The 11,834-nt window shown below is 32.0% G+C and overlaps 2 protein-coding genes across 5 annotated transcripts; both read left to right on the top strand.

The window, feature by feature from the left end:
* The first annotated feature begins 905 nt into the window (after positions 1 to 905).
* Positions 906 to 5,539, top strand: LOC130961640 (aldo-keto reductase family 4 member C10-like). Its single transcript, XM_057887611.1, has 7 exons — positions 906 to 1,193; positions 1,967 to 2,017; positions 2,997 to 3,073; positions 3,903 to 3,990; positions 4,158 to 4,412; positions 4,732 to 4,971; positions 5,282 to 5,539. Exons 1-7 carry the CDS (start codon positions 1,059 to 1,061, stop codon positions 5,363 to 5,365), a joined length of 930 nt encoding a protein of 309 aa, XP_057743594.1. The 5' UTR covers positions 906 to 1,058; the 3' UTR covers positions 5,366 to 5,539.
* A 2,357-nt stretch (positions 5,540 to 7,896) lies between these two features.
* Positions 7,897 to 11,280, top strand: LOC130960759 (putative pentatricopeptide repeat-containing protein At1g12700, mitochondrial). 4 transcript variants are annotated; one of them, XR_009079237.1, is made up of 4 exons: positions 7,897 to 9,653; positions 10,350 to 10,513; positions 10,661 to 10,765; positions 11,072 to 11,280. XR_009079237.1 is itself a non-coding variant. In XM_057886222.1 (2 exons), the coding sequence occupies exons 1-2, from the start codon at positions 8,019 to 8,021 to the stop codon at positions 10,413 to 10,415; spliced, it is 1,701 nt and encodes a 566-aa protein (XP_057742205.1). In that variant the 5' UTR covers positions 7,897 to 8,018; the 3' UTR covers positions 10,416 to 11,271. The 4 variants fall into 4 exon arrangements, 1 of the variants encoding a protein (XP_057742205.1); XR_009079236.1 differs by having other exon boundaries at positions 10,350 to 10,765; XR_009079235.1 differs by having other exon boundaries at positions 10,661 to 11,271.
* Positions 11,281 to 11,834: the final 554 nt, after the last annotated feature.

Here is an 11,834-nt window from a genome sequence, read left to right as displayed (position 1 = left end):
GATGATGATAGATATATTGACATTATGCTTAGAGCTAAGCCAGCTAAGCAAGTACAAGCTGGTGTACAAGTTGCTATTAGTTAGTTACAGTTAGTTAGCTGTTAAGCTGGAACTCTCTAGAAGCTAGTTAGTTAGAGCCAGCTCACACTCCTTTTTTTCTTTGTAAGTTGTAGAACTCTGTTACTATAGCTAATTTTTCACTTTCCCTTCTTCAATTCAAGAACAGAACCCGTCTTCTTCTCTCTTTGATTTCTCACTCTCTGCTCTCTCTATTCTCTCATGCTTCTATAATTGCTTTCAAAATTCACACCTAGGTTACTGATACCTTCATACATTCGATAAAAATTTACAATAATAGTCATTTTTTACTTTTTACATAAACTTCTATACTATATTACAATTTATATAAAGTAAATATAGGATATAATTATTTTGTAATTTTAAAAATTATAATTGCGTAAAATTAATTCATCATTTTATTTCTTTATTTATGCAATTTGCCCAATTTCTCTTTATGTTTTCTAGGAGGGATATTTAAACCATCAAAACTATTGGGTTCAATTAAAAGTAAATAAATTAATTATTTTTACCAAAACTAATTTTGCTGGTTAAAATCCTTTCCAAAATATGAAAGTTTCATAAAATAAAATATTTTATTATTATACAAAAACCGTGGCATTATAGAATGTTAAAAGAAATGAAAATTAAGTAACAAGTTCATATAGTGATAAAAATGAGAAATGACAAAAGATGTTCATAGAATTATTTTTTATAGTTCCATCAATGGAGCTGTTCATAGAATCTTCACGGAATAGTTCCTCTCGTTTGTTAATTATTCTTAGTCGGTTAGTACACGTGGCAGAATATCCATAGAATACATCGTTAATTTTCATTTGCTCACTGATTGTAACGCTTTGTTTCCGCAAAACGGCATTTGATTAAGAAGATCTTCCCTAGCGGAATCCTTTGATTAATTGATTCCCTCATAAATCATCATAATCATAACAATAAGAATGTGTTTAACGAACTTCTCCATGCTCCGTTGACCTCTTTCTTCGATGAATACAAAAATGGGTGAAGAAGATCTTCGGTTCTTCGAGTTGAATACAGGGGCAAAGATACCTTCAATTGGCTTAGGAACTTGGCGTGTTGGATCTGCTGACGTTGCTCATACTTTAGCCACTGCTATCAAGGTTCCATATCCTTTAACCTCATATACTATGCTAAACTTGGAATTTTGATGAATCGTTTTATTTTGTTGTATTGACGTCCTTTTTCTTTTGAATATGTGTTTAACAGTTTTGATCATAGATAAATATCTATGTAAAACATCTTAAAGTATATATATAAATTATAAATTTAATTTGAATGTACTATCCATCGAAATTCGACTGTAGAAGAGTTTCGCTGAAGATGTCGAACAGAAGAGGCACTTGGCCTATTTAGGCCAGCTATAGCGACTAGATAGGCCAAGAGTCTCAAGGGAGCAGCCAAATTTTTATATTTCACAATTGGCTTGTGCGTTTTGTCTGAGATTTTGTGGGGCTTTAAGAATACTATTTAAAGGCTGCACGAAAAAATCGGTATACAATAGTTCAATCACATCTGTTCTTTTGGATGACTATTCACTCATTTAAACTCTAGCTTTCTTACTTCTTTGGGAGACAGAAACAGATGTGTGTTGGTTATGTGTTAATTTTAAGGTAATCAATTAATCATGTTTACTACATGGTTCAGGACTTAGATTAACAGTGATTTACTGGTATGTGTTTCTCACATGATTTTTTTTTTTTTGGTTTACAAAATTTGAGCAATAGATAAACTAAACAGTCCCCAATATCTTTTTTTTTTCACTTTGCAGACATACTTAACCTTTCCCTCTTTTATATGATTACTACTTCATTTTAACTAATATGCCTTAGTTTTGGAAATGGATTAATTTCATAATGTCAAATTGTCAATGCAGGTTGGGTATCGACATATAGATTGTGCTCATATTTATGGAAATGAAAAGGAGGTGAGAGTTGTTTTACTTACACATTTGACAAAGATGTAAGTTGGGGTTTATAATATAATGCCATATACATGTTTCCTTTTGTTATGCCATTCTCCCTTTTCTTGATACATCATAAGATGAAAATGATTGAAAACTTTAAAATAAAATAGAGTTGTAAATTTGTGATTGAGCAAGCTGCTATTCAAATGATTCCCCTTAACTTTCCTTCCATCTTGTATAAAATTTAAGGCTTGATGCTTAATCATGAACTTTTGCTAGATTGTAAGCTTAATCAATTATTTATCTTGTTTTCAGCTTTAATGAAAACATAGAAATTTGCTTATGAAACCATATATGTAACCTTTAGCATAAAAACTATATGTTGTTTATAGTAATTATATAAAACAGGACCTTACATAAAAAGGTAAAAGGAGTAGTTCAGCATTAGTTTTTGACAAGGCATTGTGAATTTGGAACACTCCTTGATGTTCCACCGAAGGACTAGCCAGAATGTATTCCTTAACAAATCCTTTTTGAAAGGAACAAGTCTATCTAAGCTAAGGGTACTTAAGGCTCTTGATTGGTTTGCATTTACTTGAATTAATATCAATAACACGTAGGCGTATAGGCCGACATTTGCATAATGTGTTTCCAGGTTCAGTCGAAATCAATAAACATTTTCAAAGAATGAAACAATAATAATAAAAAAATTTATCTGAGGTTGCTTGACTGCTTGGAAATAGGATCTTTTTGGGTATGCCTAAATGCTTGTTATATGGAATTTGCCATGCACATTCTTTAACTAGGATCTTTTATGTGGATTAAAGCAAAGGCATAATAGAAACTTTAAGGCTCACAAGTGAAGTGCAACTCACCATTTAGTTTATTTTGGTCATAAAATTCATATTTCAAGTTAATGCCACAGTTTTTATCCTCTTCTTGCTATTGCACTGCCATAGTACTCTCTTTCTATCTGTTAACACATGTAAAATTTATGTAGATTGGAGATGCCTTGAAGGAGTTGTTCGCCAATGGGGTTGTTAAGCGTGATGAAATGTGGATCACTTCAAAGTTGTGGTTTGTCTATTTTCTTTCAACTTCTAAACATTTTGTCTTATTTAAAACACTTTCTAATTGGCAAGGTTCCAATATTTTCATGAAAAATCATTTCATGTTTCAGAGTTATTTTATGACATTCGCTAAGTTTGATACGAAAAGGGGAAGAATCCTAACATTAGCATCATTAATGATATTACAATTTGCTTGTAAGTCCAATCTAGAAGAACGGTAATACTGATCTTCATGAATCTATAAGAACCGTAAAACCTGTTTGATCTGAACCATGGGCTCCTTTTTTCTGCTACAATAATTTTAGTTACCTAACAACGCAAAAAGATGTTGATACTGTTCCTGCACTAGACCTGAAATAACACTTGTATGAAAAATGCTCTGTTTGAGGCCTACCAATCTGCAAGAAGTTATTTCTTTCATAGCCCAAAATAAAGAAGGGAAAGGAAATATATAACTGACCATAGAATTTGAATAAGTTATAAGAAAGAATGGCACCAGAAAATTTCTTCAAAAGAGAAATGAGTAGAATCAAGTATAATCAATTTCCTGTGCCAGTCATAATTCTAAAAACCTAGAACCCTGCATTGAATAGAAATGTTTATTAGGTGAATCATGTACAAGAAAGAGAGATGATAGATTTCAATCTTAAAGAAAGTACACCATAAAATTTTTGGAAGACTACTAAAATATGATGGTTACTTGTTGAAAGTCTTTTGTCACTTGTATGGCCTTAGCAAATAATAACCTTGTTCCTTAAATTCGGTTTTATATGCAATGTAACACCAAATCTTGAGGTACATTCCCTTCTTCCTAACTTGTCTTACAAATGTTTTAGGTGCACTGATCAGTCGCCAGAAGATGTCCCAAAGGCATTGGATAGAACTTTGCGGAATTTGCAACTAGACTATCTGGATCTCTACCTTGTATGTAAAACCACATTGAATTTTAAGATATTCATACATCATATGCTATTAATTGTGTTTTTAATATATTCATACATCATATTCTATTAATTGTGTTTATTACACTGTAACACAAGCCAAGTTCTAATATTAAGACTTTCTTTACCATATTTTACAAGTTATTGTAGATTCACTGGCCAGTCAGCATAAAAAACGGGGTGTGTACTAAACCTGACATACCGAGCACCTGGAGAGCAATGGAGGAACTCTACAATTCCAGGAAGGCCCGAGCTATTGGGGTAAGCAATTTCAGTGTAAAGAAGCTTCAGGATCTATTGGAGGTTGCACAAGTTCCTCCGGCTGTTAACCAAGTGGAATTGCATCCTTCATTGCAGCAACCAAAGTTGCATGAGTTCTGTAACTCCAAGGGAGTGCACTTATCTGTGAGTATTCAAATTTGAGGTCTTAGCATAATAATTACCTGGTTTTAACCAATGCAATCAAACTCGAGAGTCCATCTAAACTCGTGGAGCTTACACGTGTATGTATTCTCAATTCTAGTACCCTATTGTTTAAAAATTTAGTGTCCATGTACCTTTATACAAGTACTCTTCATGTTTGCAAATAACTGTCGTTACGTTGATTTTCTCAATGATCACTTTGTCGAAATTGGCAATTATTTTTGAAACAGGTGGAATATGAGACAGGAATCTTCCATGATTCTGAGCTGTCACTCTTTACTAACTGTTTATCTTTATTCAGGGTTATTCGCCGCTTGGTAAAGGACTAAGTAGGACTAATATTCTTATGGATCCAGTTCTTCACACTGTTGCAGAGAAGCTGGGGAAGACACCAGCACAAATAGCTCTTAGGTGGGGTTTACAGATGGGAAACAGTGTACTTCCCAAGAGCACAAGTGCTACCAGAATCAAACAGAACTTTGATTTGTTTGATTGGTCTATACCTGAGGATTTGCTGGCCAAGTTCTCTGAAATTAAGCAGGCAAGTCACTTCATGCAATCGTTTCGGTAACTTGTTATATACTTTCTCTGAATCAAACTAAATACCTCTTTGGACTTTGGACAAATTGTTTGGTACATCCAAAAATAAATGTATCTGGAGTGAATTTTTAATATATTGATTTGTCTAAAATGACATATGCTTTTGACATTTAACTGTTACTATCTTCACAAAGAAATAATATTTGGCTAAATCAAAATCATTAGTTGAAAAGAGAAGTACACGATTATTATTAATATATTAAAAATTAAAAACCAGTGTTTAGTTCCGATTGCATGATTTATTTATGCAGGAGAGAGTGGTTGCCGGTGAAGAATTTATGAGCGAAATACCTGATGGGTACAAAACAATTGAAGAACTCTGGGATGGTGAGTAATGGAACAGATTCCCACATTGAGCATTTGGACATTGAACTGTAACTGTTTACATAATTTGGGGTGGAAATATTAACTAGATCAAACCTTTTGAATGTTTCCAGTACCTGGCATTCATGGTGTATGTTCTTCTGTATGATGGTTGTAATAAATAATAATTTGCCATTAGACTACTGGATTTTGTGTCAAACTCGCAGAGTTTTTGGGCAATCCATTCTCATGTTTGTTTATTTGCTAGTATATAATAAGCCGATATGTTAGATTAGATAAATCAATGCCTACACAAAAACATCAGCCACCAAATGATTATGAAATATACATTAAAAATAAATTAAATAATATATATATTTAATGGTGGATATTTTATGTCTTTATAATATTTTGTTAGATTAATAAAAGGGTTGGGGCAAAATAACTAGTACCATATAATCACATTTTTTATTCCACAAAAATACCCTTAATGCAGTTCACCTTTCAACTCACGTTTGATCTCCGAATTGAAAGCAATTTGCAGCATCACATGCCTTGATCCAATACGACCATTCTCTCTCTCGTATACAATACAATGGATGTTAAGAAATCCCTCTTAGTCTTAGTAAGCAGCGAAATATTACAAGCAACAAAATGATCAAAATGACACACAAACTTTTGTAATATATTAAAAAATGTCTCTTTCTCTACATGAATGAAGGTCACAATAATACCAAATAAGATATAATCCAAAACTATTGGCACAATATTTTCCAAAAAATATCTAACAATAAATCTTCACCATTTCTCACTCACTTATAACTCTCTCCAGTGTATAGAAACTCTTTTTTCTCTCTATGTAAAAAGAGTAAAAGACCATCTTATATTTCCTTCTTATTATTATTGTTGCTGTTTCACATTTAAAATAAAATCAGTCTTCTATAAAATTTTAGTCAGACACTTTAAAAAATTTTGGATTTAAATCTTCTAAATTTTGAATTTTACTTTAGAGAAAAAAATATGATCTATTATCATTTATTTTATAAATGGGACTAAGACAAAATATGAGAGAGAAAACATTCAATGATAAGAGATCTCTTATTTCTCACTTTATCATCTAAAGTGAAAATCTTAAATTTAGAGGATCCAAATTCAAAAATTTTAATCCATATTTTAATAGTCAATACATTTTATTATTTTAATTACTAAATCAGTCTTTAATATTTTATTTTATTAGATAAATTAATTTTTACATTAAATTTTAATAAAAAATTAGATGAATCAATTATTATCACTATTTAATAAAGATATAATAAATTTTAAAAACTTTTTTTTTTACCAAAATTAGGAGTAAATTTTTAGATAAGTATAAATAGACTATATCATTTGAGCTATTACTTGTTGGCAAATTAGTAAGTAATATAAATTAATAAGCAATTTTATATAAACATTAATTTAGGGTAAAGTATTAAATTAGTCTCTTATATTTGGGCGAAATTCTGTTTTAATCCTTAAGGTTTAAAGTGTTCTATTTGAAACAAAAAAAGTTTCATTCAGCATCAATTTAGTCCCACAGTGAAATCAAACTTAAATAATTAATGGAATGTCCTACATAACAACAGTACAAGAACAAAATCGATAATCTGAAAAACAAGTACAAGCTCCAGAGATACAAAATCAACCGTTGATACATCAATACATTTATTTATCATTTTTTTATAATTGGTCCCCTATGTTTTGGCGTAATTCTGTTTTAATCCTTAAGGTTTAAAGTGTCCTATTTGAATCCAAAAAAGTTTCATTTAACATCATTTTAGTCCCACGGGTCAAAGTTAAATAATTAACGGAATGTCCTACATAACAACAGTACAAGAACAAAATCAATAATCTGGAGAACAAGTACAAGCTACAGAGGCACAAAATCAACCGTTGATGCATCAATACATTTATTTATCATTCTCTTTAGTTTTATAAAAAATATTTTATTTATATTATAAAAAAATAATAAATAAATATATTGGTGCATCGACGGTTGATTTTGTGCCTTTAGAGCTTGTATTTGTTCTCCAGATTATCGATTTTGTTCTTGTACTGTTGTTATGTAGGACATTCCGTTAATTATTTAAGTTTGATTTCACTGTGGAACTAAATTGATGCTAAATGAAACTTTTTTAATTCAAATAGGACACTTTAAACCTTAAGGACTAAAACAGAATTACGCCCAAATATAGGGACCAATTTAGTATTTTATCCCATTAATTTATCTAATAAAATAGATTTTAAATACTTATTTAATAATTAAAATTTATTAAAGATTAAAATATTTTACTAAAATTTTCTTAGACACTAATTTCTATTAAAATAAAAATTCAGATATAATTAATTTTATGTGAAATTAATTACTAAAAATAATTAAATAATTTAATATATTTGACTAAATTATTATCTAATAGCTATTTATCTAAAATAACTTCATCTTGAGTTTCGATTTTAAATTAATTACTCCAAAACTTTATAAAAAATTTATGATTTTTTTTTTCTATCAAAAAGCGTTACCTCTCAACTCTGCACTCTGCAGCTGTGGTCACATTTCACAATGGTAGACCTTGCTCCTTGCTTAAGGGGTTGAAGCCTTGAAGGCAAGGCTTTGTGCCTTTGTCCCACTTTGACTACGGTAAAGGTACAATGAGAATCACAAGAAGGTGTGCGCGCGCAAACCTATTCAGTTTGTTTCCCCCTGTTCCATCCCGCAGGCTCTACCATCTTCCTCCTTCACCCGTTGTTAATGTCGATGATGCTGTTGCCTCTTTCACCACCCTTCTCAACAACCCCAATCCACCTTCTCAACTCGAATTCAGTAAGATTCTTTCTTCTCTGGTTAAGATCAAACAATGCCCCACTGCTGTTTCCCTTTTTTGGCAAATGGAAAATAGGGGAATCATTCCTAGCCTTATTGCACTCAATATATTGTTGAATTGTTTCTGTCATTTGGGTCATATGGACTTCGCTTTTTCTGTTTTGGGTAAGATTATCAAGATTGGTTATGAATTTGATGTTATAACTCTAACAACACTCATTAAAGGGTTCTGTATAAACGGCAAGGTTAAGGAAGCATTAGCGTTTCATGATAGGGTAAGAGCGCTAGGGTTTCAGCTCAACGAGGTCAGTTATAACACTTTGACCAATGGGCTTTGTAAAATAGGGCACACAGGAGCTGCTGTTAAGTTGCTAGAAAAATTGGAGACACAGCCGGTAAAACCTAATGTAGTACTGTACAATACTGTCATCGATGCGCTGTGTAAAGATGGGCTTGTAATCGAGGCGAGTAAGTTGTTTTCTAAGATGATTTCAAGGGGGATTTCTCCTGATGTCATCACTTATAGTTCCCTAATTCTTGGTTTTTGCATCATAAGTCGATTAGATGAAGCTGCTCAATTGCTTAATGAAATGGGGAAAAAGGGCATCGAGCCCGATGTATATACCTTTAGTATATTGATAGATGCATTGTGTAAGGAAGGGCGAATCGGCGAAGCACAAAGTGTGTTGGATAGGATGTCATCAGGAGGCCATAAGCTGAATGTTGTCCCTTACAATGCTCTAATGAATGGATACGTCATAAGAAATGAAGTCAATAAGGCAGCTGAGTTATTTGATGATATGATGAAAAGTGGTTTGGTTCCTAATGTTAGGAGTTACAACACTATGATCAATGGATATTGTAAGAATAAGAGAGTGGATAAAGCCATAGAACTCTTTAAACAAATGCGTCACAAAAATTTGGTTCCTGATATTGTAACATACAATTCTCTTATTGATGGCATGTGTAAATCACGAAGAATTTCCTGTGCACTGGGTCTTCTTGCTGAGATGCATGATAATGGTCAGTCTCCTAGTTTAATAACTTTCAATATCGTGATAGATGGTTTGTGCAAAGTCCAACGTGTTGATGAGGCAATTGCGTTATTCCGACAGATTCTTGACAAAGGGATTAGTCCGGACGTGGACACGTACAATACTCTTCTTGATGGGTTGTGCAAATGTGGAAGATTAAACAATGCAAAAGAGTTTTTTCAACATCTTTTGACCAACAACTATTGTCTAGAAGTTAGGACTTATAATATTATGATCAACGGACTTTGTAAAGAGGGGTTATTTGATGAAGCAATAACCTTGCTCTCAAAAATGGAAAGCAATGGTTACCTGCCTGATTGTGTAAGTTATGAAACAATTGTTTATGCTCTTTTTGACAAAAATGATAATGAAAGAGCAGAGAAATTTCTTCGTGAAATGATAAGTAGAGGTTTGCTAAAGATAGAGAAGGTGAGAGAAATTATGTCCTATATGCTTCAGTTAATATTTACTTTGTTTTTCTTTTTTGAAAAGTGCATGTTTCTTTTTCCTTCTCCGGATGTTGAACTATATATTGCCTTCAATGTTGAATTCGATGTTTCTTTATGGTGTTTCCATTTAATTAAGATGATGATATACTTAACTCTTTTTTAAGTAATTCTAATTACTTACGAAGTCCTTGGTAATTGATATTGTGAGGCTGTTTCAGGTCATCCAAAATAATATCTAATTTTCTCAAGTGCTTTATCCTTTTTGTATTTGAAATCTATCATAATATTAATCCCATGATTTGGCATGTGAATTCAATAACATGATACCATGTACCTTATTTCAAAAATCTTGACTCGCTTTTATGAATTATATACAATCGAAACAAGTGTTTGCCTCATGAACTTTTTTTCCCAAACAATGTATGATTTTGCACCATCAAAGGTTGTTGCTGATTTTGGTTGTAATCATTTTTGGAAGGGTCTTTTTCTTTATTATTCTTATTTTAATTTATTTTTAACAAACAGTGCATACTTATGTTAGTACTGGCTTGCAAATTGGTCTTAGTTATAACACTAACTGAATTCATGCATGGTTTCATCTTAATATGATTCTGCAATCTGCACATATATGTTCTTAAAGTTTTTTGTGTTTTTTCTTTAAATGATTTCTATGTAGGATTGCAAGACTACGATTCCAGTGGAAGTGGATCGGATCCTTAGAACATCCAAAGGAATCCAATGACGTTGACAGTTCTCATATTTTCATTATCTCAGATGGATATTCGAAAGATATGTGAAAAATATCTTTGATCATAAGGTTATCAGCTTTAACATATGAAGGTCGGTATTTGGTTGAAGAAATTGGCTTGCATAGAAACATTATTTCTGGCCACTGCTCTTTTTTAGCTAACCAGGCATTAACCTGCTGGTATCCTCTAGCCAGAAGTTAACGCCTAATTCCTGAACCCGTCTGTGTTCACCTTTTAGGAGGTAGGGGGGCTGCTCATCAAACCCTGTTGCATAAATGCCACTCCTAAAGATCGAACCAGGAGATGACAGTTAAGCAATTCAAGAAATTACTACTTTTGCTAGGTATTGTGATTCTTTTTGCTGGTCACTGCTCACGTGCCGTTGTTAGTATTTTGTGCTCTCTTTGGAGAGACAGATTCAAGGGAATTCTGCACCTTCACTGTAATAATGCCTGACGCGAAACTTTTGTTGTTCTTAATAGGAATAAGTAATTGATTTATTAAGCAATACGAAGGGTTTTTGGGTTTTGTAAGCCGTATCAAAATGTTGGTTAAGCTGCTCTAGGATCTTGAGTAGAATACTTGCGAACTGGAGGAATGCTGGATTCGCAGCTGATCTTACCGGAAACTTTGTCTTCCTTTTTTTCAGGTACTACATCAGAGATATCGAAGTACCGGCATTGTTGGATCGTTTCTTAGATTATGAAACTGCTTTTTGTTTTATGCTTGACGGCAAAGCATTAATGTAATCAAGTATTTTGGAGATTCTGATGTTATCTTAAGCATCCTAGGCTTGTGGTAGCTTTAACAATGTAACCAACAAAGTTCATGAGAAGGGAAGTTGATGGTTTTGCTCTCAAGTATATATATATATATATATATATATATATATATATATATATATATATATATATATATATCAGAATGGCCTAAAGAAAAACATCACGCTTGCTATTCAGTTTCATTATCTCCACATTATGGCCTTCACAACTTCTTCTTTGACTCATCCTAACTCTTTATCTTTTTTCAAGATTGGTATTCGTCCTGTCTCCATGCTAAGTATCTTAGCTTTGGTGCACAAATAATATTTGAATGGACCTCCACTTATATTCAATATTTTAATATCTTTTATTTCAGAAAATCTTAAGGATTAATAGTCAAATTAGTCATTAAAAATGAAATATTTTTTAAATTCGTTTCTAAAAGATTTTATCAATCAAATTGGTCTTTTAAAGATTACAAATCAACTATATTTTTTCTTCGGTTACTCCATTAATAATTTTCGTTAATATTAATCATGTAGAATTTTAATTGATAGCATATATGACATTTAACATGTTCAATGATCAAATATGTTTATGAAAATTTAACAATTTAGTCGCTAGGTTATATTGGAAATAGGATTTATGTAA

The sequence above is a fragment of the Arachis stenosperma genome, chromosome 2 (genome assembly GCF_014773155.1).
Source record: "Arachis stenosperma cultivar V10309 chromosome 2, arast.V10309.gnm1.PFL2, whole genome shotgun sequence".
Classification (NCBI taxonomy): domain Eukaryota; kingdom Viridiplantae; phylum Streptophyta; class Magnoliopsida; order Fabales; family Fabaceae; genus Arachis; species Arachis stenosperma.
Note: the sequence above shows the minus strand (reverse complement) of the source record. Positions and strands in the feature narration are given on the sequence as shown.

Bases quoted from the DNA above. Each gene is read 5' to 3' on its own strand.
- LOC130961640 (XM_057887611.1), top strand. From the start codon at position 1,059: ATGAATACAAAAATGGGTGAAGAAGATCTTCGGTTCTTCGAGTTGAAT. The intron at 2,018-2,996 runs GTGAGAGTTGTT...AAATTTATGTAG, and splicing joins TTTATGGAAATGAAAAGGAG to ATTGGAGATGCCTTGAAGGA. The intron at 3,074-3,902 runs GTTTGTCTATTT...CAAATGTTTTAG, and splicing joins TGGATCACTTCAAAGTTGTG to GTGCACTGATCAGTCGCCAG.
- LOC130960759 (XM_057886222.1), top strand. From the start codon at position 8,019: ATGAGAATCACAAGAAGGTGTGCGCGCGCAAACCTATTCAGTTTGTTT. The intron at 9,654-10,349 runs GTGAGAGAAATT...ATTTCTATGTAG, and splicing joins GTTTGCTAAAGATAGAGAAG to GATTGCAAGACTACGATTCC.